Here is a 27,197-nt window from a genome sequence, read left to right on the forward strand (position 1 = left end):
TTTCAGACCTCACCAATTTTTCAAATGATTTCATCACAATGGATGTCAGTGCAATGGGTCTAAAACAATTGGACAATTACTCTTTGGAACAGGGACGACTACAGCATCCTTCCAACATTTGGGGACATGCTAGGTCTGTAAAGACTTATTAAAAATCTAATAAAATATTGGGCACAGTTGTTTGGCACATGATTTGTGCAGACGGCCACAGATGTTATCTGGTCCCTGACTCTTTGGAAGAACACAAACAAGAGTTGGGGACTCTTGAAGTAGCCTTAAGGAAAGCTGCCAAAATCTGCATCAATGTGCTCCATTAGGGTTCAGCACTGCAACGTCACAGGTTGTTCTGACAAAACACATACCTGAATCAAGTGACTGAATGAAGTAGCTGCACAATTTTCTTCCAGGTAAAAAAGAACTGTGACTGATAACAAAAATATTTAGGAGCTGGTACTGGGTTGAAGATTAATTGGGAAGCCCCAGAGACCCAATGAATTAATGGAATGAAAATTAAAACTACAAAGTTGTGTTTAAATAAAAGGGGATCTATTGTGCTCATTTCAAGCATTTCTATGTTTTTATCTTTGGACTCCACTAGAGTAGCTTTTCATGATTCACCATTGAAAATAATCATGAATCAATTCAATTTATTTGTGAAGCCCAATATCGCATGTTGGTATTTTATTCAAAGGGCTTTACTGGCATCAAAACATATCAAATCATTAACAAAAATTAAGAATTATATTAAAATAGACATTTAAACAAACAAGCAACCCATCAGAAACACATACATACCCCCCCACACACACATACACACACATAAATATATAAATAGTCCATATATAAAAGATAAATATGTTAAATCCCATAAAAACACAACAAGAAATAACAAGAAACAAACTTAGAAGTAGAAAGCCAACTGCAAAATCTCCATCCTCAATTTCTCTCTGGGAGGAGTATTGGATAGCTAACAATTTGACACTTAAAATCTCAACTCGCAGACATGTAAGATTGTCCAAGATGTTCTATACAAGTAAGAATCTTTAAAAATCAATTCTGTAGGATACTGGAAGGCAGTGCAGCTTTGCTAAGACTGGACTGATGTGCTCTCTGTTATTGGTTTGTGTTAATAACCTCACAGCAGAATTCTGGATAGCTGCAGCTTACTGATAGTTGTTTTTAGGAAGTCTAGCAAAAGGGCATTGTAGTAATTCAGTCTACTAGAAATGAAAGTCATCTTATACTAGTCCTTGGCGCAGCCCCTCAGTTGATGCAGTGTCTGAAACAAACCATTTAAGAATACCTTGATTTTAAGCCAGCTTTCTTCTGATTGGGTGTCCCTCATAAACAGGTTTGAACAGTAGAAGGGTGGGGTTGCTAATTTTAAAAAAATATCTTATCTGTTTGACATTATATGGCGATAAGAGTTAACAGAAAAACTGAAACCCAGAGTTTGAAACAGTTTGAAGCCGGAGGTTTTGGCGTATAAGGATTACTTGCTCAGGTGTAGACCCTATTATCTTAAACGAAGCATCCTCACTGTAGCAAATCTATACCTACAGTACCAGTCAAGAGTTTGGACACACCCACTGTGAGTGTGTCCCAACTTTTGACTGGTACTGTATGGCAGAAAATAAGGGAAAACATATTACCTACAGCTCCAAATGGCAGCAATTAGTTTGTAAAGCTTCTTCTACAAATTACAGAATCTTATAATCTAACATCTGTAAATTGGACCTTGACACCAAAAGGACCAAAGATGCAAAAGATCTAGTTTTCGACAAGACAATAGTTTTTTTCTGAACAAATATAACAACTTAATGGTGTATGTGTGTGAAGATGAACATCTTATTCTTGGAACTATTGTTTTTGGCTTTTAAAAGGAAAGTCAATAAAACTGGTTGTTACCAAGTAACGCTGTATACAGTAGGTATACAGTAGGAGGTCTAAGATAGATAGAGTAATTTCCCATCCCCACCAGCTTCTTGTCTTCAACAATATGACCTCTCTCCAAGGCTTGAGACAGTCCACACAATTACCTTCAATTATCCTCACTTCCAGCTCACAATTACATCTATTATTGATTCCAGACCCCCAGGCTGTAAACCTTATCTATACCTAACCACAGCCCATGGCAAAGAAAGCAGAATACGGCCAAATAATAGGACCTTGCTTCTTTAACATTCTGCAGTTTTCCACTCCATCTATGTCACATCATCACCTATCTAAAGGATGCTGCTTTTACACTCCGGTGCCCTTGAGAAACAAATTTGGTGAATGGCATAACAGTTTCTTCTAAGTAGTTATGACTCTCCAAAAGATGATCTACAGGTCAGAGTACAAGTCAGCGACAAATATAATTATGTTTAAATGATCTCCCGAGTCAGAAAGTCAGCAAGAAAACAACAAGAAAAGTCAAGAAATTCATCTTAAATTCTCAACACAGGCTCTCTCTGTGTGTGTGTGTGTGTGTGTGTGTGTGTGTGTGTGTGTGTGTGTGTGTGTGTGTGTGTGTGTGTGTGTGTCCATGGTGAAACTTTAGGAAACAATGATTACACATGTCTGTCTGCTGAAAGCAAGCAAAGACAGGAACAGGGATGACAGTGAGACAGAGAGGAATGAAGGTCAGCTACACAGTATGGAAGCTGTAAAACGCAGGATCACACTCTGCAGCTCTCCTGCCAGATTTTTTAATATGATACTTGCTGACATTTAGTGAGACACAAACATAAGCTGCTGTCATCACACACTAATGTAAAACATCCATCATCTTGAATACATGCCAGGGCACCTGCAGAGAGCCGCATCAATGATGCCCTGCTGCCATCTCCTGTTACAACTTGAAGGGCTCAGCTCCATGACTGATTTGTAATGCAACACTGCCCCCTTGAGGACTTATGAAACTAAATGGACGTGCATCAGAAACTTTTGTTTCCGTTCAGGTCCCTTTCCCTCCAGAATGTGCACGTAGCCCTCAAACCTGTTTAAAATGCCAGCTGGGTCAGGGTTACAGCACCAGGAGTGAGCATTAATCTTACAATTTATACTATTGTCTGCCACCAATAAACAGAAAAAATGCCTAAGACCAGAGGAAGCTAAAAACAAACAATAGAGAAATTCATAAAGCATTTCTAACAAGTAAAATGAACAAACCTGCATGTTTACTATGTGTATTATGCAACTTGTGGGATGCTTTTGCTTTTGAGTATGTTTTTGTTGCTGCTGCATGTTGTTTGTATATCTTTCATTTTATTGCAAATAAAATACCATAAAAAGTAATTATCCGTTAAACACCCTAAAAATCGCTAACTCGGAAAAAAAAAAGCTAGTAACCTGACAGGCATAACTTAACTGTTACCATGAAAATGTTTCACCATTTTAAAATCGGCATAGCAAATTTCTTGATAATCTAAATTATAATGTCCTCAAATTTCTGTAATGTGCGGTTCAAATGCAGTATTATAGTTACTACCCAATCCTGCTTGTAAAACTTATTTACACAAGTCCTTCTGCGTCATAACTTAAGCCCTGCAAAATGATTGTGTAGTATTACGGAAAGAAATAAACAAAGTAACTCCAACAAGTAAGAAAGTCGGCCAACTCACCTCTTAGAAGAACCCAAATGTTCATTAGAGAAATCAGCCCGGTGTCTCTAAGCCACAGGTGTTGCTAATTGGAGTAAATTGAAAAGCTTGTTTTGGTTTAGATACTGTTGTTTTTCACTTGGCAGTGATGCTGTCTCAGATTAGGAGAGTAGCTACGATTAACACACACACACACACACACACACACACACACACACACACACACACACATATATATATATATATATATATATATATATATATGTGTGTGTGTGTGTGTATATGTGTGTGTGTGTCTGTGTATGTATGGGTTTTTGTTTGTTTTCTGTTTTTGTTTTGCTGTTTTTTATTTGTTTTTTTTGTTTGTTTGTTTTTTTGTTTTTGTTTTTTTTTTTTTGGGGGGGGGGGGGGGGGGTTGCTTTCCAGTCTTGTGTCAGTTGCCAAACCGGATTAGACCACATTTGTACAACGACCGTCTGTGCCAGCGGTTACACAAAAAGGGGCGTGGTTCGACAGTTTTTATGTGGCGTTCACTGACTATAGGAAATACTAGGTATCATTACAGAATCGCAACCTATGGGCTTAACCACAATGGAAAAGGTCGTCCGTGTGACTAAACTAAAAATTTTGTGACGTCAGGTTTTCTAAACGTGAAAATTAAAAATAAAACACGGAATAACTGAAACTAAATTTTCTCTCGTCCAAAAATACCTGGTATTTAAAGTTTTAAAACTTTTATTTACTCAGATTACCTTTATTTGTGTTTCTTTTTACCATTACCATTAATTACTTTTATTTTAAGCCTTACGCATTTCCTACTTGTTTCCAAAAACTGATATTAAAATCTGTGATTATAGTAAAAGCATTTCCAATCGGATATTTTCAAAAGTTTATTAGCAGTCAATTAAATGATTTCGAGAAATAGAAAAACTGCGATACTAAAAAAAAAATTTAAATCATCGAATCAGTTTAAGGAAAACAATATAATGTATTTATGTGCACGCTTGTTCCTGTAGTTTCAACATGAATTACTGCAACTCTGGGATTAAGAAATACGCGAGGGGCACCTGAAAGCATCACTAGTGCAGCTCAGTGTTGTGTGCGGTCTGTTGGTTGTGTTTGGCGCTGGCTCCCCTCTGTCCTCCATTAAAGCTCGGCTCCATCCCCGCTGTACGGCGCAGGCCCGAAGTAGCGCAGCCGCTCTGAGGTTAGTGCCCTACCGCGCAATCTCCATCTATTTCAGCCCCGGCGCAGCCGCATCATCGAACCCGGCAGCGTTGGGGTGAAAGATGCAGATTGTTTAGATGTTGACTGGAACGGAATTGTATTTTAAATCAGTTTTTTGGGGGGAATCGTGTTCTAGGCGCGTATCGACATGAAGCTCGGAGAGAGAAGAATAGCTTGGGATGAGATGCAGGCCCAGGCCTGTTATGGCGCTCTGTTTTGTGTGATTTTGCGCGGGTTTCGTCGTGCTAGCTGCTGCATTACGACGGCTTTCACCGCGCGTTGAAATTGTTTTGTTTAGCTTCCAAACATGGGAAACAGTTAGCAGAGTTCGTGGCCCTTTGGACGACCGGCTCTGTACCGCCAAATGGTTAGCTAGACAGCTAATTAGCTGAATGTAGGACATTGCTAGCTTAGTTCAGTGGTTGACAGCAGACCGGTAGATCGGCTAACTGTGCACCACTGTTTGGCACGACCAATTCCTTACCCGGTGCTGTGCAAAATTAGGCTCGTTGCAAGTCACTGAAGTGGTTGCACATACACATTGTCACATTGTTGTTACTGCTCGTGCACTACTGATCTCATCAGTGTCTAGACTTCGTGTGCTGCAGCTGGATAGATGGATGGATGCAGCTGGCACTAAATATATGGAATATTTGATGGTAAAACTATCGGACTGAAGTTAATGGCAGGAATTTCAGGTCTTTTGGGGGAGTATCAGCGTCCATGTATGTGACTATCAGAGATATAATACAATGTGTGGACAGAGCTGATCATAAACTCATTCCATAGATCATCTTTACACTGTCAATGAAGCAGGTTATCCCCATCAAACTGTCTCCTTTCATTTATTGGAAAAGCTTTATATCGTTGTACGTTGAGTGATTTTATTTTTTTTAAGTAAATAAAGCACATGGTTTGTGTAACAATGGTGTTTTTCTCAGCCACACTACAGTATAGCTCCACATATTCAAATATCCAATTTACCAAATTAATATGGAGTACCCCACATTATTACAACAATTTCAAATGACTTTACTTGGACTTGAAATTGTGTGTGTGTGTGTGTGTGTGTGTGTGTGTGTGTGTGTGTGTGTGTGTGTGTGTGTGTGTGTGTGTGTGTGTGTGTGTGTTTAAGGAGTGTTAAGATATCTGTTAATGGGTGGAATGCATAGCTTCCAAATTCATCACCTGTAACGCCTAACATGAGTGCCCTCTATGGGCAGAGTCAAAGTGGTGCAATCAAGACAAAATTGTGCTCCTTTCAGACAATAATCTTTCATAATGAAACTCTCTATTAATGCAGTATGACGTCCTCTAGAGGCAGAGCAGCAGCAGTGCACTAAGCACAAACATACCACAGCATCTGTACATGACAGATCTCCCCATAAAAATAAATGACAGCGGCAGCTATGAATAGTCATAGTTTTGTCTGAAATGTCATAGCAGTTCCAAGTTCCTGCTGCATATGAATTAATTTAAATGTACAAATATACACCAGCATCTTCCCTCTTTCTTTCATCAGCAACTGTACTGAGGACCTAGCTGTGTAGACCAGCTGGCTGATAATGGATGAGCACACCATTCACCAGACAGAGCACATGACCACCATCGAGGCTAGCGCTGTCAGCCAGCAGGTTCAGCAGGTACACTTACAAGCATAATAAATGGTGTAAATTATAGAAAATAACACGTTAATCACTCATCTTGTTAGATTACCAGTCCAGATCAGAAAACACCCGAATCAAATTTGAGTCCCAAGTTCATTCAGTTATTCATTCATTCATGTATAGGTACATGTGACCACCTTGACTGATACATCCATGATGAGCGCTGAGGAAGATTCAACATCGTCACCAGATGATGATCCTTATGATGACACAGACATCCTCAACTCGGCCGGCACTGATGAGGTCACAGCTCACCTGGCTGCTGCAGGTGAGTCTAAATTCTGTCCTGTCGAGGAAAAACTTGCCATTTCCAAAGTGTTGCGAATGTTTTAGCTGAGTCTGATATAAGTTACAAGCAAAAGTGCTTAGCAATCTGCAAGTTTGTTGATATTTGCCATCAGTTAAATAAGACTTTTGAGGTTGCACTCTTTGTGGCAGATTAGAAGGTTAACTGCTCAAAACAAATCATCTGTGTTTCTTTTTTATTCTTATCACCCAGTAAAACATCCAATACCCCATTAGTTGAGCAAAATGCTCTCAGATGAACAACAGGTGGCGCCAGTAGACTAGTTGTGGAGGCAGCGTTGCCTCCTGTCAAGCCTCTGACTTTTTTTTTTTTCATCTTTTTCCTTTAAAGTTGACACAGTTTGAAATGAGGCCAGTGAAGTGCTATTTCACTGGCCTTAATTTAGCTTAATTTACTTTAAGCTAAATTTAAAAAAAGACAATTGAACAATAACAACTGCATGGGCTGTCTAGTTAAGGTAGTTATCATAAGCTCAAATCAGAAAGGGAAAAGGAGGACTCAAAAATAAATTGTTTTTACCTTGAGTAAAATCTCTCTCCATTTTTTTTCTCTCAGGACCAGTAGGCATGGCAGCTGCTGCTGCCGTGGCAACTGGGAAGAAAAGAAAAAGGCCTCATATCTTTGAATCCAACCCTTCCATCCGCAAGCGACAGCAGACCCGTCTGCTCAGGTGAACTTAATCTATCAACGAGCAAACGTCTCCCAGTATCTTTCCTTCAGCAGCTACTGTGACCAGAATATCCCTTCCAGCTCCTAGGGTAGAATTGATGTACTTTTAAGGCTTCAAATCTGAGCAACAGAGGTAAAAGATGGTGTGTGTCAACAGGAAACTGCGAGCCACACTGGATGAGTACACCACCAGAGTGGGCCAACAAGCCATAGTGTTGTGCATCTCCCCCTCCAAACCCAACCCTGTGTTCAAGGTGTTTGGTGCTGCTCCTCTGGAGAATGTGGTAAGTGTTATGTATAGAGCAGGTGAAAAGCATTTGTCTGCAACACAGTGAAACTGACCATCCCACCAAACCTCTTAATTACTGCAGTGTTCTGCTTCATTGATTCCAGTGAAGTCCTCTCAGTCATGCATGCTTATACGGTGTTTCTCTTGTCATAAGTACACACCTCAAAGGTCCACTAAACCCTGCATGTTAGATCTACTGAATTTGGTTCACACCATTCTTCCTAATAATCATTTATTCAGGGTGTCAAAAAATACAAATAATTTTATACTTAATAATAGTATATAAAAGGCTGTAATGATTTATTCTTAATGGCATACACAAAAAAGGCATGCAGTTGCTTACCTTTGTCAAGGTGCCCACCAGGGTTATTATAGTTAACGAAAACGAACGAAATAACGAAAACTGAAATTGAAAAAACATTGTCGTTAACTGAAATAAATAAAAACTAAAATTAAAAGGAAGAAACGACAACTAACTAAAACTGAATTGTGAGTTTACAAAACTAACTAAAACTAACTGAAACTATAGATATTGTTATTTTTTCAAAAGTCTTGTGGATTGATATGAAATCATTTTTTTCCTCTCTCCGAGTTTAAGCTCGGAACGCCGTCGGGCAAATGGGTGCGCATGTGCATGCGTGCGCACACCGCGCTGCTCCTCAGAGAGTCCCATGTGGTGTTTTTTTTTTACTATGATAGCACAGATAGCAGCGAGTGTCTTGTTGTGGATGATGTTGTGGATGATGTACGGAACAATTCTTAGTCAGGAAAAAAAACACCAACATCAAAGTAGACCTGAGAAGCGCACACAAGGCAGCTACGGAAACCGCTCTCATCCTACAAGGCAACCTGGCCTGCACCTCCAGAGAAACGTGACTACTCGTCGGGTCAACGCAGCCACAACGTTGTGTTTAGTCCTTGTGCGTTTCCGGCTACTTTATCAGTCAGATAATAACAATCAGGACTAATAATCAAAGCATCAATATAAGGACTCAAATGTCAGCAAATTCCTGGAGGGAGCTGCTGAAACTATGGGAATGGACGTGAAGAAATGAAGAAAGTGAAAAAACAGGGACAAATATGTTTGCACCCTAAAAACTGAGCACAAAGATCAAGGACCAAAAAACCCCCAGCACACAACCACAAGGTAATTAACACACGCAATCCAGCTATACATGCATAAATGCGGACATGAGGTCGGACACTTCCGTAGCCTACAGAGGCCGCAAAGACCCTGCAAGTCTAATCAGCGAGCATCTAACCAAGTAGCTCCAAAACAGAAGCAGCATCAGGTGGAGAGAACATCAGGATGCAGCTGGATTTGAGCTTTGACTCCTTCAAGGAGTTTGTTTTTGTCAAACACCACATGTAGCTGTTGTTAATCTGCTGCACTGAGGCTGAACTTTATTGGGAGTTTATTGTTTATCGAGTTTTGGAGTTCATATTGTTAGCAGTTTCTCTGTTCATGTGTGTCCTTAATATTACACACATTTAGCATGTAGTTCTGCTGTCTGTGAACAGTTGGTTGCTGAATTTATTTCTTTAAAGGGTATCTTTAAAGCGTACCTGATTAAGTATGAAAATACTAAAACTAATACTGAAACTAACTAAAACTAAGCATAAAACCAAAAATAAAAACTAATAAAAACGAGCAAAACCACTCTGAAAACTAATTAAAACTAACTGAATTAGAGAAAAAAAAGTAAAAACTAACTAAAACTAAATTATAATGTAAAATCCAAAACTATTATAACCCTGGTGCCCACAAATGTTTGGCATGTTTTGATCAGTGATTTTTTTGCGTTACCTTGTATCACTCTTAAAAGCTCAGACTGGCACACTGTGATATATCTTTCATGAATATTAGGTGAGAAAGTATAAGAGCATGTTGTTGGAGGACCTGGAGAACGCCCTGGCTGAACATGCCCCTGCAGGTGGAGAACTGGCCTCAGAGCTGCCCCCGCTCACTATTGATGGCATCCCTGTCTCTGTTGATAAGATGACCCAGGTAAGGCTTTTCTGTATTCTCTTGAAGTGCCTTCATTTTCATGGACCAAACTTTGCAAGTGTTAAGTGTTACACTCCCTTTTCTTTTTAGAAATTCACTAAAACAGATTGTGCTCCCAGCAGAGGGCACCAGCTGCTAACAAACCAGCAAATGAAAACTGTGTCCTATAACTAGTAAGAGGAAGAGCTTAGCTAACTATATGTATCAAGGTCAAATGCTCATTTGTAGGTGTGTCGTCCACCAGCTCAATTTTGATGTCTTTGATTCAATCCAGGTTTAGTAAGCAGTAATACATTTATTCTCATCCTGAAAAGCAGCATCATAATTAAAATAATTTGTAAACTGAGAAAAAGCTGAACCTTCCCTCTGATAATCAGTGAGTAGAAGAGCAGAGCAGCCGGCTTATTGTAGGACTTTCACCATAGCATTAGTACCACCGGCAGGCCTGAATCTTCTTTTCAACCCAGGGGAGCTTGGCTTGTTTACTCTGCTGTCCCAGTGCTGCTGACGCATTCTCTGGATCATCGTCACAGCAGGCAGCATGATAGTGGCCCTCAGAGACGATCCACAAACCTGGGAGCGCGTTAGCCAATCCCAGTGCCGGATGAGTCCTTGGAGGCCAGGTGTTAGTTGGTGCTTGTTTTTCTGGAAGTAGTACAATGAGATTATCACGAGTAACCTGTTGCCTCACTCGCTTTGGACAACCCAGGTGGAAAGGTGTGGGGGTGGGTGTTTTTAGAGAGATGTGTGTGCTGCGTGTTGGAAATGGGAAGTTGGAAAAGCTGAAAAACCTTGGCCAAGGAATCAGTTGCGAAGAAGCTAATATAGAAGAGCCACCCACTTCATATTAGAAACATGTCTTCTATGAAGATATCTACAGTAGGTGTTTATCCAGCTGAAGAAATCCCAAGTGAGGTTAAGCGACACAGGCAGAGGCCCCAGCCTGTCAGATATATGGAGCATCTGTAGCAGGTGACTAGCCTGAGCTCATAATTACCCCCTTGCCTTGTTAGGTTCAGGAACCGGGCAACATAACAGCCTTCCTGAAACCTGATTGGACCACTGCTTGGAGGATTAGGATTGGGGTGGGGTGGTGGGTGCGAGGGCAACATGCCACTTAACTCACTAGCCACTGTAATTTGGCCATCTGGCCTTGCACACATACATCTACATCATCTCAGGTGTAAATGGGTAAATTTTCCTGCAAGGCTTTTTCACAGGTCAATCCAAGTTGTCAAGCTAGTGTTGGCTATGGTGGAGCTCCATTACGTGGAGATTTTGTTGTTCAAAAGCCAGCTTGAAGTATTGATCCTCCATTTTCTATCGAGATCCATTTTCTCATATCTCTTTGCGTGATGCACCGGGGAGCTGTGTAACTGTGAGTTAGAAAAAGGGGGTCTAATGGGGAGGAGGGAGGGATTTATTTCTCCCGGAACCAAATTTAGCTTGTGATGTCAAGGCGGGCAGACGCTGCAGTGCCTCATTGTGCAATATAATCCCCCAGTGATGCTTGCATATTACCGGGACACCGAGGACATTGGCACTAAACCCCCACCGCAGCATGTCAGTGAATGCGAGTGCGCGCCTGCTCTGGATGTGTTGACGTGACGGGGAGTGAATATGCGTGCCCCTCACTACTGCACATGAAGTATGCACACAGGCGATCAATAACACGCAAGTCAGATTAGATTAAGAACGTCATTTGTTCACTTTATTCGCTTTGTGGTGCAGCTATTATTCGAGTCAGTTTAGAAACTAGATGCATTGTAAAGCCAGGTTTATTGGCTTTTATGCACAACAACATTTTCAGCAGCCAGTCACCTGTAAAAATCAGTACTTTGATAAGATGAAACTAACTTTACCAACCTGCAGTACAATGACTTATTTACCTAACTTCAGTGTAAGGTACTTGTCTTTGTTAGTACCTCTGCTCAGTGTGCTGGAGCCTTTGTTGGAACAGGCTGTCTGCTGAACTCAGTTGGATCACCTCTGATGTGCTCGTGGTGTCTGTCTGACACATCAGGCTGGAGCCACAGCCATAGATTGGTCTGTTAATAAACCTGACCCCATTGTTCTCCTTTTAGAAAACCTGTTTCCATTTTCAGCCCTTGACCACCTCAGCACCTGCTGCAGGTACCTAATGTGCGTCTCCTGCGGACTGCTCAAGGGCATGTATGTGTGCTGCAGCTCTCCAAATTTTTGCTGTCTACATCATCTCTTTTTTTTTTTCCTTTCTCCTTTTGTTTTCCTTTAGGCACAGCTGCGAGCATTCATCCCAGAGATGCTGAAGTACTCTACAGGCAGAGGGAAGCCTGGCTGGGGTAAGGAGAGCTGCAAGCCAGTGTGGTGGCCCGAGGACATCCCCTGGGCCAACGTCCGCAGTGATGTGCGCACCGAGGAGCAGAAACAGAGAGTAAGAGAAACACGAGCATAATATAGTGAGATTTTGCAGGTAAAAGGTCGGGATTCACAAAATGAATGTCGGTCGAGATTACAGAATATGCCTTGTTCAAGTAGAAAAGACAAATTTTTTTTGTTCCAAAAGTGACAATAACCTAAACAGATTTACACAGTGCTTTGATCCTATTCTGTTACACTTATACGTTCTGTTTCATGGTATCTAAAGATCTGGAGCTTTTGTCTTTGCCGTGAGTCAACTGCAGTGTGTAATTCGGTGGCAGTGATAACAGTCCTTAAAGACATTGTTGATGGCATTTTGAGAAATACCCATATTTGGTTAGCTTAGAACAGTGGTTCTCAGACTTTTTGATGGACCTCTTTCAGGGGAAAATATTTTCCAAGTAGCCTGTCATAATGCCAACAGAAGTTTAGCTTGTTCATCTTGTACCTCCACTTCAAATATGAAGCTACAGTTAACGCACAGCTCTGAAGCTCATTATTTATTCTCTTGATATAACACAAGAAGAATGGGCTTTGGAGGTGCTGGTAGGCCAGTTCTATACACTTTTGGCAGAACCAGCATGTTACCACCTGTTCTGTTATGTATTTTGGGTTATCTGTCTTGATAATGGTCTTCTGATTGGGCTCTAGAGCAAAGGAAACAGATGTATGTCTATTCATTGACTTAATCCCATGCTACATAATTTAAATTTATCATATGTAATATATATAAACACGTACCATACCTTTATCAGGCTTAAGAATTTTTGCACACATTAACTCGTGTCTGTACTTCCTCAGGTGTCTTGGACGCAGGCGTTGCGAACCATAGTGAAGAACTGCTATAAGCAGCATGGCCGTGAGGATCTGTTATATGCTTTTGAGGACCAGCAGGTAACCACGGCAGCAACCACCCAGCACCACCTGACCACTGCACAGAGTATAGCTCACCTTGTGCCCTCACAAACTGTGGTACAGACCATCAACAATCCAGATGGAACAGTCTCGCTTATCCAGGTGTGTTTTATTCACCACATGGTCTTTGTGCTTCTGATTGGGGCTTTTTTTTTTTTTTTTTTTTTTTTTTACAAAGCTTGAATAAACTTGGTATTCATTTCTTTTCTCAGGTTGGTACAGGACACACAGTTGCCACTCTTGCGGATGCCTCGGAGCTGCCCGGTGTGACAGTGGCACAAGTTAACTACTCAACGGTAACTGATGGAGAGGTAACACCCACATGCCTTCAAACATGCCCATAAATGACGTTGCACTCTTTTTGAGGCTATCACTTACTACACACATAGCCTCTTAAATATGCAGTCCATTTAACGCCACAAAATCAAAACTAAAGCCACAAGTCCATCAATCCGATACCAGCCATATTTGCACAGTCTTCATTACCCCATTGCTGATGTTCAGTTACAGTCGTGGTCAGAAGTTTGCATACACTCATTATGGGCATGAAAGTCATGGTAATTTTGGGCTTCTAATGATTTCCTTGAACTGTTCTTTTTCCTGGGTGGAATGATTTTGCAGCATACATCTTTAATGACTTTAAAAAAAGAAGGATTTGGTGCACAAGTTTTGAGTTTATTTCTCTAATCCACAGTCTAACGTATACATACAGGCTCAAGTCTCAAATATAATACACCCCCACGCATATAATTATTTAAATGTCCCTTAGCAAGTTGCACGATGATCAGACGCTTTTGGAAACCATCAACAACCTTCTGCCGTAATTCTGTCTGGATATTTGACCACTCTTCTTGGCAGAATAGTCCACACATTTTCAGCCAGGTTGAAGTTGGCGCTTTGAGAAAGTCGATCCAGAAGCTTAATGTTAGTCTGCTTTATCCTTTCCAAAACCAGTTTTAATGTGTTTGGGATCATTGTCCTGTTGGAACGTCCAGGTTTCAACCGTCCAGCTGCTGATTTGAAGTGAAGTTGAAGAATTGGAAGTAGTCCTTCTTTTGGATTATTCCTTCCACTTTGTGCAATGTACCAGTACCACTGACTGCAAAACAGCCCCAGAGCATGATGCCACTACCGCCCTGTTTGACATTAAATTCATTAAACTTGTGCTCCCAGTTAGGGTTTAATCCCGAGATCCGGGATTCCCGGGAAATGCGATCAGAACCATTTCCCGTTTCCCGGGAAACGTTAGACGGGAAACCGGGAAAAAAGTCGCGCGCGTCGATTTGACTTTCAGAAAGAAAAGAAAGCTTCAGAAAGTTAAATTTAAGGAAATGTTGAGAGAAGGGTTCGTTTAATGCGAAAAGCATTACTCTTCATTTCAGGCATGTTCAGCCTCCGTTTAAGGCTTCAGCTTCATCTCAAGCGTTTTAATAGAGGTATTACACAGTTGTGCTTTTTTCCTCTTTAATTTGTTGAAATCGTAGGCAATGTGTTTACCCTAAGGTATTTTGTATTATATAATTTTATATTATTATATATTGTTATATTGCATTATATAGCCTATAAAATATGCCTGCCCTGAACAATAAAGAAATATCTGTTTAACTTCGAGTGTTTCTTTTCCTCGTTTGCAGCCGCTTACTAACAATCATGAATTAGGATACGGGCCTAATGTGTGAAGAAATTATCATGAAATAGATTGCTTTAACATATTTCGCTTTTAAAATGGAGTTGAGTAAAATGTATATTTTTTTAGGCTATAAGGATTGGCCAGTTTTTCAATAGACGATTCACAGCGAACCTACTTTAACCCTCAGACACGGTGTTATAAATTTGCTGTTGCCAGAATGGCAATGACCAAGTCGTAGTGCATTACTCAAGGCCCTGTGTTATGCCATATTATAGTGTAGTACGGTAGTTAACTTTTCAATGACTATTACAGCGTTCCACTGGTGGAGATATAGCCCAACAGATGTCGCCACGACAGCGCAAGTGGCTGAGCCTTTATCAATGCTGTGGAGATGAACCGTATTGTTTTGCACCAGCAGTTGTAAAATATCTTGGTATAATTCCATGTACAATGCAGGAATATTCGAATTATATTTGTTAAGGGAGTGTTGAGGAACGATACAACACCGCATAGCTCGAGCACTCGAATGTCGAGATGTAGGTTTTATTGCGTTAATCAAGCCGACGTTACCCCCTACTGGGCATAACAGGACATAGCTGGAAAGCTACCTCTACAATATCACAATAGGTTAAGGCCGACACAGGCTACAGAAGGCCTAATTAAAATAAAAAAATAAATAAACTTTTTCCCGGGATTCCCGGGAAATGGCTCTTCATTTCCCGGGATTTGATCCATGTCATTTTCGGGAAAAATATTAAACCCTACTCCCAGTTCTTGTATTTTGAAGTCATTAAAGATATATGCTGTACAGTCATTCCACCCCGGAAAAGAACAGTTCAAAGAAAACCTTGGAAGCCCAAAATTACCATGACATTCATGCCCTTGATGAGTAGATGTAAACTTCTGATCACAACTGTATTTTCTGTATGAAACTATTTTTATTTTTCTCCAGGTGGAACAAAACTGGGCCACCCTCCAGGGCGGGGAGATGACAATCCAAACCACTCAAGCTTCAGAGGCCACGCAGGCAGTGGCATCCCTAGCTGAAGCTGCTGTTGCTGCCAGTCAGGAGATTCAGCCCGGAGCCACTGTTACAATGGCACTCAACAGGTGATTCTGTCACAACTGAATATTATGTTGTGTGATTTTCTGAAATATTTAACAGCACCTTTGTATTTCAAGTACCTCTCTACCCTTACACATGAAGGATTAAGAGTTGGTCAGATTTGAGGAAGGTTAAATTGCCCTAATCTTTATATTCAGTGTTTTGTTTTCATTTTAAAATGCTATTCTAATCTAAGATTAGATTGCGGGTCTTGAGTCACCCGTAACTTCCTTATATTTTATGAGAAAAACGGGAAATAAGTGTGGTGATATATCAAAATGTACAAATATGGAAATACAGCATGTAAGGCAAAACAAAGATTGTAAAATTCTAACAAGCTTGAAAGTCAGCATTTGATATGACCACCTTTATTCTTCAACACAGTCTGAACTCTCTTAGGCAGCTTCCTTCTGATTTCTTCAGTCTTCAGGAATAGTTCTCCAGGCTTCTTGAAGGACATTCAAAGCTCTTCTTTGGATGTTGGCTGCCTTTTTCTTCTGTTCTCCTTTAAGATGATCTCACTCTGCTTCACTAATGTTGCAGTCCAGGCTCTGGGGAGTTCAATCCATGACTGATTGTACTCCATTGTGTTTTCTTTTATCCAGGTATGCTTTTGCTGCACTGGCAGTGTGCTTCCCAATCAGATGCTTTCCAGATGGTATTGCACAGTGGATCAAAATGTGATGCTACTTTTCTGTTTTCATAATTCATTCGGTTTTGACAAGATCCCCAACACCACTGGCTAAAATGCAGCCCCAAACCATGACATAGCCTCCACCGTGTTTTACAGATGATGTAAACACTCACTGTTGTACCTCAACTATTTGAACCAAAAATTTCAAATTTGGACTAGTTGGATCAGCTGAAGAACCAGATGTATCTCTCAGTCCTGTGTCAGGTCTTTGCTGGAATTCTTTCCTGTTTCTTAAGGTCATGACTTTCAGATAATGTTCATCTCATGATTTTAAGTCACCCTCCTTATATTAATAGCTAACATCCCTGTATTATTAAACCAAAGGCTAAAATACATTAACAGAGAAGAAACAGGCTGAAAATCAGAACCTTTTAAAAAAAATGCATTGCACTGTCGATGTTTTTTTTTTTTTTTTTTTTTGTTCAGGGACTAGTCCTGAAGTCAGCAAACACTGACAAGTATAAGAAGAATTCTTAAATACACAGGCACCTATAAACAACTGGATGAATATAGGACAGCTGTGTCAGGGCAGGTAACTGGGGGTCCCTGGAGATACTTCTCACCCTGTTTCAGCATCTAATTAATTAGCTCATACCCTGTATATCAGCAGCATGCAAGGCGCATAACCATTAAACCGATTAACCACATATTTTGTGTGCTAACTGCTTAGTGAGATATGTAGTTAATAAATACTTTTTTATAGAAGTGAGAGGAATTCAGCAAATTAAAACAGCTGTAATTAAGATATTGTGAGTATGAATATACAGCACTGCATCTCAAATTCAGTTAGGCTGTTCTGCAAATGTTTTCAGTCTTATTATAGACTCATACATTTAAGTTCCTGTAGGATCCCAACAGAAGCGAGTCAATTTGTTGTAGTCTTTGGTGGCAGTTAGAAGAAGCTGGCCGTTTTTTTTTACAGCTGTTTCTGAAATCAGTGGCGCTTCCCAAGATACTGACATGTTAGAAGTTTTTTTTACTGCAGAACTGTCCTGGCAATCATTTCAGATGTGTATGGGTATGTCCCACTGGGGCTTATTACCTGCACCCACCTGAGACCCCCTTCCTCTCCTGTTCCCTCCCTTCCTGCTGTTTACCTGAGCTGAGCTACTCTGTGCTCTCCACTCTACAGTCTCTGGAACATTTTGTCTGTTTTCCAGCTCCAGAAGAGGTGCAGAGCATCTTAACCCTCACTGTTTCTCTTCTGCGTGATTAAAAAGCCTGCTGATGCAATAAATTATACCATCCGTGGTCAAACCACTGCCAAGCTTAGATTATTCAGTCTCCATTCATATATTAAGCAGTAAAACAAAACAAGCGTTTGTTTTTTCTGCAGATGTAATTGAGCAACAGCCAGATGAATTCCATCCACACACAAAGAATCTCGGCTCTCCCATCTCCTCTTCCTTTCTGTCCATCTATATTTCTACCTCAAGCCTGATTATCATAATGCTGCAACCATTAGTTCATAACGAAGCCGGTGTGGTAATAAGCTCGTGGTAATTCTGCTAGATAGATCTGGTAAATATAACTGCTTTGTTAGACCCATAGCACCTGGCCTTTGGGGTGATGTGACAGATTCTCTTTAAGTCCAGACTAGAAAAGCCTCTTACAGCTCATGTACTCCTGCCTCTTCACCCCACATCTCTCTAATAACCCTTGGCTCACTGAGCAGATGCTGCGTGAGAGGGCTTTTGGGCTTTGTACCAAGAGATTGCGTCTTCAAAACTAATTTCTTATTTGTATGTATTTTAATTTGAAATTTCATGTACAGAAATGTGTTTTTACATATAGTGTGTTTGTGTGTTACAGTGAGGCAGCAGCCCACGCTGTAGCGACATTGGCAGAGGCCACACTACAAGGAGGAGGGCAGATTGTCCTGGCAGAGACGGCAGCTGCTGTTGGGGCTCTGGCAGGGGTTCAAGATGCCACAGGTACCTATTAATCAGCAACACAGCAAACACTGAGGCAACATGAAAAAAAATCACTTCAAATTACAGCAATTACATAATTATAAAGTAAGGTATAATAAGGTGATTTTTATTTATTTATTTTTTTTTTGCTATGTAGGATTAAACTGTAAATACAGTGTGCAGTGTGGTTTATATATAAACTATATTATTTGAACTAGTGACCACTTATATCCATCCATCTATATCATCTATCAAGTAGATCCAATGAATGGTCATGAAGAAAAGTGTGTGTACCCATCACAAGATGGGTACACTGTGGTCATTAAGGGGTGGATATGGTCAGTGACAGCACTCGGGTAGGTTTCAGTGTTTAAATAATGCTCAGTTGTAATAAGGGACCCAACTGTACCAATAAAATATCACCACCAGCAGCGGCCTGATCTGTTGATACAGTGCAGAATGGATCCGTGCTTTCATGTTGTTCAAGCTAAATTGTGACCCTACCATCCAAAATGTTGCAGCAGAAATTGGGACTCATCAGACCAGGCAATGTTTTTCCAGTCTTCTACTGTCCAATTTTGGTGAGCCCATGCGGATTCTTAGCTGAGAGGAGTGGCACCCAGTGTGGTCTTCTGCTGCTGTAGCCTATGTGTTGTGCATTCAAAGATGCTCTTCTACATACCTTGGTTGCAGTGAGTGGTTATTTAAGTCACTGATGCCTTCTTATCAGCTTGAAGTAGTTCGGCTTTCTCTTCTGACCTCTGGCATCAACAAGGTATTTTCAGCCAGAAGACTGCTGCTCATTGGTTACTTTCTCTCTTTTGGATCATTCTTTGTAAACCCTAGAGATGGCTGTGTGGGGAAAATCCCAGCAGATCAGCAGCTTGTCTGACACCAACAGTCATGCAGTGTTCAAAGTTGAATTTCAGCAAGTCCTGTTGACCATATCTACATACCTAATTACACTGAGTTGCTGCCATGTGATTGGCTGATTAGATATTACTGTTAATGAGAAGTGGAACGGGTGTGCCTAATAAAGTGACCGGTGGGTATATGTTTTGATGGTGAACATCAAAAGGTTTTTTTGTGAACTTTAAAAAAAAGAAATTCAGTGAACGAACAAGGAATGAGGAATATTTTTTCTAGATTTCTACTTTATGTGTTCTTATGTGTACAGACAGAACAGAGCAACAGAAGATATTTTTTTTAAAAATCAATAAATTTGTGCCATCACATTTTACTTATTGGTGCTTGTGCGTGTTCCCCAGCCAGTGGCATTTCTAATTAGCCTTACTAAGTGTAAGCTTCCCATTCGTAGTACCACTGCGAGGCCCCTGAGCCCCCACAATGTAATCTACTCTGTGCTGATGTGACAGATGGTGTGCATTTGTGTGTGCATCTTGTTCTTTCTTTTAATGATATGTTATTAGAGGTTCATCCTACATAAATGCACACTGCAAACACTGCTATTGCTTTGTGTCTGCTGGAACTTGTAGTAACAGCCTTCCATCCTTGTTGAACAGCACTGACAACAGTTTTGTGCGTATGTTCAGTCAGTATCATGGCTGAACATGAAGCTAATGTGATAAGCAGTAATATTTTGTAAAAGCCGCGTGTTACATATTTATTATTGCTGAACAATTTGATTCACTCGTTGATTTTAAGGGATCGGGGTATTGACTGAGGAAACCCTTTGTAGATTTGGCTGCACACAGCTTGCAGCTTGTAAGCTGTCGATCTTTTATTTATTATGTCATCTAATCAGTACTATATACACATCACAGACACACGCATACAATGTACACTAGTCAAGGGGCATGAAGAGGTCCCTCTGGAACCCTCCTTAAGAGCGTTGATCCACTCCATTATCAGTCCATAGTCTAATCACTTGACCAGCTGTCAGCACACACCCCCAAGCTCTGTTGCTTGTTTCTATACAGTGTGTGTGTGTGTGTGTGTATATATATGTATATATATGTATGTGTGTGTATATGTGTATATATATATATATATATATATATATATATATATATATATATATATATATATATATATATATATATATATATATATTTAGATATATATATATATATATATTTAGATATATATATTTAGATAGAGCTAATTTCAGGCAATATATGCATATAGCTATGTGTCCCTAACCCCAGAAATAGCATAGCAAGCACTGACAATAACTGGCACCTTTATATCCACAGTTAAAGAAATTTGTATAAGAACAATTGTACTTATTTGTTTAAATTAAAGTACAACTCAGACTTTTGTTGCCCAAAGGTTACTTATAGTCTTAGGAACCAATGTAAGTAGTTCATGGTTGATATACAAGTGGATTGCAGTGGTCAAAGCTGGGAAACAGTGTCTCATTATTTTTTATCGTACCATAACGGTTAAAAGGGTGTAAAAATTAACAGGCAGTTGATTGCAAAATGGTTGTTTCCATTAGCTGAACAATTTTGCAAAACCAAATAACATCATCACGAAAAGTTCCTGTTAAAACACCAAGCAAACGCAAAAATACGTCTACATTTGTACGCCACCGTAGATTCAAGTTATCTAACATCTGTAGCATTTTGTGTGTTTTTTTTTGTTTTGTTTTGTTTTTTACATAAACCCACAAAGAGCCATTTGACTGCAGCAGCTCACTCAAACAACTAATGGAGCTGCCAAATCCGGCCGTTCTCGCAGCTATTGACCTTCACTAATCACTATAGTGCTACAGAGGAGTGAAGACCGCTGTTTGAAGTGCAATGCCCGGGCACACTGCTTGATTGGCTTGTGTAGTGACCCTTCACTGACAAAGGCACACACACACACATAAACACAGCTATACTGGGCATGACCTTTAATCTCTAAGTAACAATGTTTGAGTGGCACTTAACTTAGAGATTGCACTTGGTCCCTAGGTTTGTATCGCTGTGCCAGGCCAAAGCCCCTTCTCCCTAAGCTCTCCTCCATTATCATGGTCAGCACAATTACCTGCATCAGCACAACTTAACACTGTCATGAATTGTTGGCAAGAGGGGTGAGCAATTGGCCACAAAGGAGACCTGGCAACAGGATTCCATTTTTATTATTGAATGAATTATTTTCATGCTTTTTTTTTTTCTTTCCTTTTTTCCAAAAATATTCTTTGTTCTCAATTACATTTAAATCCATCCCTGTTTCATCTGGGTTATGTATTTTAAGTGATTCGTGTGTAATGTGAACTTGTCGCCTTTAACATCCAGCATCTAAGCTCTCAGTAATGGGAGTGGGTATGAGCCACTGCCATCCCCTACACTGACCTTCTTGCCTGCCTGTGACACTGTGACAGCTTGTAGGGTGGAGCAGAGCTCCACGTGACTGCAGCAATAATCCCTACAGGCAGAGACGCACACACAGAGCTGGGAATGGGGGGAAGTAAGCCGGGGACATTCAATTGGGTCATTGTTCAGAAATGCCTTCTCTGTAACATGGCTGACTCCTGTCACCGACGACTACCTGGACTTGACGGCGGTCCCAAACCCCCGTGTAAAAACATAAACTCCATCAACAGGATTTCCTCTGGAAAAAGACTGTACAAGCAGTAGTTTTTAATAGAAGGGCTAAAATTAAATCAAGTGACAACCCGTGAGGCTGAAAAACAAAAAACAAATAACGTGCAGTTCCTCAAATGACCACTAAGGGCTCTCTCAAAAACCAAGTCAAACCCGGTAGATTCCCATGTTAAAATGCCCAACTTCAAAGCAGAAATACATATATTTACAACTGGGTACAAAATGGTTTTGGTCTCTACAGATAATGTATCTCACCATGATAACTATTTTTATGAAGTTGCCTCTTTAAGTGACATATAAATCCTGTCTAGGCCTCAAACTGTCTGCTAGGCTTCACCTTGGCTTATCTGAGCCCCATGGCCATGTTTGTGGTGCCTTTTGAATACTGTCTAATAGTACAGTCTGCTGGTTAATTGTACTAACAGCTCACCCAACTGTGCTGCACTGATAGGGAGTGAAAATCCAACATTTTATCTGTATGTTATTTTGTCATTTGTACCCTTTATAGTTCGATGTATGCAGCTTGCCATTTCCATCCTAGGAAACATCTGATTTTCTACTAGATGAATTTCAGATGTTTTACTCACGATTTGTCAATTTTATAATCTAAAAACATCTTCAGAGCTTCTTTGTTTCAAGTAAAAGTTCAACGATGCATTCAGCTAGGTTTAACATTCATCCAGAACCAGTTTATTCCCGTGTGATTCAATGAATTTCACATATTCGATGCCCAAAATGACTAATGGGCTTATTCAAAAAAGTAATTGTAAAAGAGTATACGCACCAATTCTTGTAATCCTATCCACCTGTGAATGATTTCCCTGTGATGTTAAGTTACCTGCTGCACTATACAGTGGGGGAAATAATTATTTGATCTCCTGCTGAACATTTAAGTTTCCTCACTTAAAAGGAAATGAGCAGTCTCTAATTTTTATGGTAGTTTCATTCTGATGGACAAAGACAGAATATCAACCAAAAAAACAAAACTCAGCCAGAATCTAGAGATAGACCCGACCCTACAGTCAGTCAATCAATCATTGATAGATGATCTGAGTATGACCCAAAGAACACCATCCCCACAATCAAGCATGGAGGTGGAAACATTATGCTCTGGGGCTGTTTTTCTGCTAAGAGTACAGGACGACTTCACTGCATTGAGGACCCGATGGACAGGGCCATGTACTGTAAAATCTTGGATGAGAACCTCCTTCCCTCAGCCAGAACACTGAAGACTGGTCATGGCTGGGCCTTCCAGCATGACAGTGACCTAAAACAGACCACTAAGGCAACATTTTTGGATTTTTGGGTGATATTTTGTCTCTCTGTGTTAAAAATGAAACTACCATAAAAAAACTAGAGACTGTTCATTTCTTTGTAAGTGAACAAACTTGCAGATTCAACAGGGGATCAAATAATTATTTTCCCCACTATATGGCATAATTATTACTCAGTTTAAACTAATAAAATGTGTTAGTGATGCTGGTGCTGTGTGTCTAAGTCCAGTGTGTCTTCTTTTCTTTAGGTTTGGTCCAGATCCCAGTCAGCATGTACCAGACCGTAGTGACCAGCCTTGCCCAAGGCAACCGGCCCGTCCAGGTTGCAATGGCACCCGTCGCCACACGCATAGATAACACTGTCACACTGGACGGGCAGGCAGTGGAGGTCGTAACCTTGGAGCAGTGACCTTGGAAGGAGCAGAAAGCACTCAATGGCTACTTTGGATATTTGTTGATCTGTTCTGTTTTCCAAGACATCATGCTGTGTACAATGTCAAATATATTTTTAAATGTGCATCTGCAGGGGAAGTATGTGTGTTATGAATGCATTGTGTTTACTATGTAAAAAGATTGCATTTGTTGGTGTATTTTTCCCATTTAGCTTCAGGTTTTGTTTTTGTTTGTTTTTGTTTTTTTTAGCTATGTGAAGTTGAGTATTTAGTATTTATTTCTTTACAATTAACCTTTGCTTAAAACAATGATGAACCAAAAAGCTCGGGAGGAAAGCCACCACTGTTTCACTGAGTGTGTTTATTGTCTCTGTTAAGGATTTTTTTTGGTGTCTTCTATGTGCTCGACTGTTCTGTTTTTAGGATGTCTAATTCAGTGCCATAGTCGGAAATCACTCCTCTGTTTTCCCATAGCCTCAATTGTTGTTCCCACCTCAGCTCACTAAAATCTCTAACTGTACAACACAGCATCTGAGCTGCAGACACTCCCAGACAGTCTTGCTGTGTGCTTTTTTTTCCCCCCTGTTCTGTTCTACTGTAGTCCAAGCACATGCCAAAATTTTTGCAAAGACTCAGGATACATCTTTCCTTTTTTTTTCTTTTTTTTTTCCTTTCAACTGCTGGATGGCTGAGATGACTTCTTGAAGTGGTCTTTTTGTCTACCAAATCTGTTTTGTTTTTTTTTAATTGTTTTTCAGCGCATGGATAAAGGGGAGCAACCGTGTTATTTGCAACATGAACTTTGCGTGTCAGGCAGGACTCAGTGGTCTCCATCACTTTGTATATCACAGACAGAAGCTGCACTATTTGCCACAGAAAAAAAAAAAAAATGCTTGCCGAGAATCAACTCTGATGGAGGTGTAACAGTTGGTGTGACTCACCAAATTTGTGTATTTGAGAAAAAAAAATGACGTCCAATAAAATGGCTGCTGTTCACTATTTATGCGACTTCGCTCTGTTATTATTCTTGCTACAGTGTTCATCCAAAAGTGTAACAATTAATGGATTTCATACTAACATTAAGGATCAACATGTGAAAAGGGAGCTTCATGAAACCTTCTGGTATCTTTGAGTTGTTTTTGTGATGATGTTGCTGTATGCTTTATACTTAATGATCATACAAAGTTAATTGTGGTCTTCACTGTTACAATGCCTACTCGTTATCAGTGAGAGATTTTATTCCTAATATGGCGATCTCAGCCTCATCCACTTGCTTTCCAATCCATTTGTATGCGAGGGACAGCCAATCAAGAAAGCTGACTTAATGGGAAGGTGGCCTTAAAGACAGAGGTGCTACAACAGTTTGTTTCAGGCCTGAGATTAACTGAAAGGCTGCACCAAGAGTCAGTGAAAATTTGCATTATATTTAGTACATAATAATTTGTTCAAGAGATTTGAGATCTGTATTAAGACTCATTGTACTTCACGCCACAAAAGCTTTTTGTTTGATCTTTTGTTATGACGACCTGACAACCTCATTCCTTCTCCCTTTATCTGAGGAATGCTACATTTCCTCCACCTTTTACCCATAATGATACACTTGCCAGAAAACCCAATAGCCTCCACGCTCTCCGCCACAGCACCCCCGCCTTTCCTGTGACAGACATGGGCCTTGATTACATCATAAGCTGCCCGAAACCTCCTCTGCTTTAAAGCCTGGGATTTGCGAGCGGGGCCCTTCTGTTGCGGAGCAGAGCAGAACAGAGAGAGAAGCGTTCAGGCCTTAATCTATCAGGCGTCAGTGTATATCCCGCGCTTCCTCCAGATTAAAGCCGAACCAGGTTGCATTCACACAGATGAAAAGATCTTATTTTTCTTCTCTTTTTTTTTTATTTATACTACCTTCTGTGATTTTAGATTGGACCTCTTAATAAGGTCAAGAGAATTGTGTGCATCTGACTGGGCAAGAGAAGTCTTCATTTTCCATGTGTGTCTATTTATAATGTCATAGATTGTGTGACATGTATGCAAACTGTCGCTGCAGATTAGAGGCTTTATTAGCATGCTTTCTTTCTTGTTACCTAAGTCTGTCCCTTCTCTATTTCTGCATCTCTCTTCAGTACCCATGCACAGAGAGCATTGAATCTTTTGAAAGGTGTGATTCAAGCAGTAGCAAAATAGCACAAAATAAAAGCAAGAGAGAACATGTCTTACCCACAGTTTCACCCACTCACCATATAATGCTGGCACTTAACCTGCTAAACTCATTCTTCACTGTTTTTAAAGTGGAAAAGGAAGCTCTTTGAGAGTTTGATTTCAAAATAAGAGCACAAATATCTAACAATGCATGTTTTTTTTGCTTTCAGCAAAATGTTGCTTTAGTTAGAAGTATTTTAATCAACTTCTTAATATCGCCTAGTGCTTAAACGATGTGCCAGAATTACTGTAGGGTTTGTTTTGTTTAAATATATCCTAAAATACTTTAAGAGTTTTTGAGAAAGAGCACCTCCTGGATTCAAATAGTTTTGTAAGGTGCTCTTTGATGCATATAAGCTAAAACATCAAAACACACATTATCTGCCTTTATTGATCATGTTTAACCTAAAAAAAAAGTCTGACATATTTCAATATAAAGGCCTTCATCAGGGAGTTAAAAAGATGAAAAAAAAAAACAAAACTCTTTTCTAGTGGTGTGTAACCCAACAAAAGTGGGTTGGGTCCAAAGCAAGTACAAGTGCAATTTGTTGATCTCTCCTTGCAAAAGGAGTTTACTGTTAATCATTTTATTAACTGTAAAATCTCATTTGTCATTGGGCTAGAGTGTCCCACCAGCAAAGTTTTTATATTGGTAGAAAAAAATATGTTTACAGAATAGTTTAGGAGAACACAAATATGCCATACGCATAGGCAATATTAGTTATGCCATAGCTAGGCAATACCTGGATTTCCATAACAGTAACCCTTTACATTACATACCTGTGGAAGTGATCCTCTTTCCACATGAAGAGGTGACAAAGGTATACACAAGGATGATTACCAAGCAGCCTGGCTTAAATTGCACTTTGATTTTACTTCATTTTATAAACCTTCTGTTGTGTTTTGCTTATATAATTCTGATTTAACTTTCTTTAAAAAAAAAAAAAAAAGGTGGCTATGTGTTAACACCTTTTTGGATTCCTATGCTTGGTCCTTGTTTTATAGATTCCTATTAGTGGAGAATAAATGTCCTAAATATATTTTGTAGACCCCACTCTTCTGGATGAATACATAGATAAATGTTAGTTGGTTACATCACCTCCATTGGTACCAATTGCTTTATATACCAATTGCTGTATCATGGCACTGCTACTGTACATCATAATGCACCACACTGCAGTGCACTCTTCTAAACTTCAGATACATCATCTGACATTAAATCGGAGCGGATGTCATTAAAACCGTGCAATCCAGGCAACCGGGTTTCAGTGTGAGTACCTGCGCTGAGAATGTTTAGCAGTGGAAGAGCTCTCGAAAGAGAGGAGGCAGCGATATTGATTCTCCCCAGCCAGCAGACTAGGCTGCAGAACGGG

At 40.1% G+C, this 27,197-nt stretch overlaps 1 protein-coding gene across 2 annotated transcripts; it reads left to right on the forward strand.

Moving 5' to 3' along the window:
• Window positions 1–4,665: 4,665 nt before the first annotated feature.
• On the forward strand, window positions 4,666–24,618 carry nrf1 (nuclear respiratory factor 1). Of its 2 annotated transcripts, none has more exons than XM_030720581.1 (12): window positions 4,666–4,791; window positions 6,334–6,454; window positions 6,602–6,746; window positions 7,341–7,455; window positions 7,612–7,738; window positions 9,611–9,751; window positions 12,006–12,164; window positions 12,953–13,168; window positions 13,279–13,377; window positions 15,649–15,806; window positions 18,308–18,429; window positions 23,485–24,618. In XM_030720581.1, exons 2-12 carry the CDS (start codon window positions 6,377–6,379, stop codon window positions 23,643–23,645), a joined length of 1,521 nt encoding a protein of 506 aa, XP_030576441.1. In that variant the 5' UTR covers window positions 4,666–4,791; window positions 6,334–6,376; the 3' UTR covers window positions 23,646–24,618. The 2 variants fall into 2 exon arrangements, with proteins under 2 accessions (XP_030576441.1, XP_030576442.1); XM_030720582.1 differs by having other exon boundaries at window positions 13,279–13,362.
• Window positions 24,619–27,197: the final 2,579 nt, after the last annotated feature.

This window comes from Archocentrus centrarchus, chromosome 23 (assembly GCF_007364275.1).
Source record: "Archocentrus centrarchus isolate MPI-CPG fArcCen1 chromosome 23, fArcCen1, whole genome shotgun sequence".
Classification (NCBI taxonomy): Eukaryota; Metazoa; Chordata; class Actinopteri; order Cichliformes; family Cichlidae; genus Archocentrus; species Archocentrus centrarchus.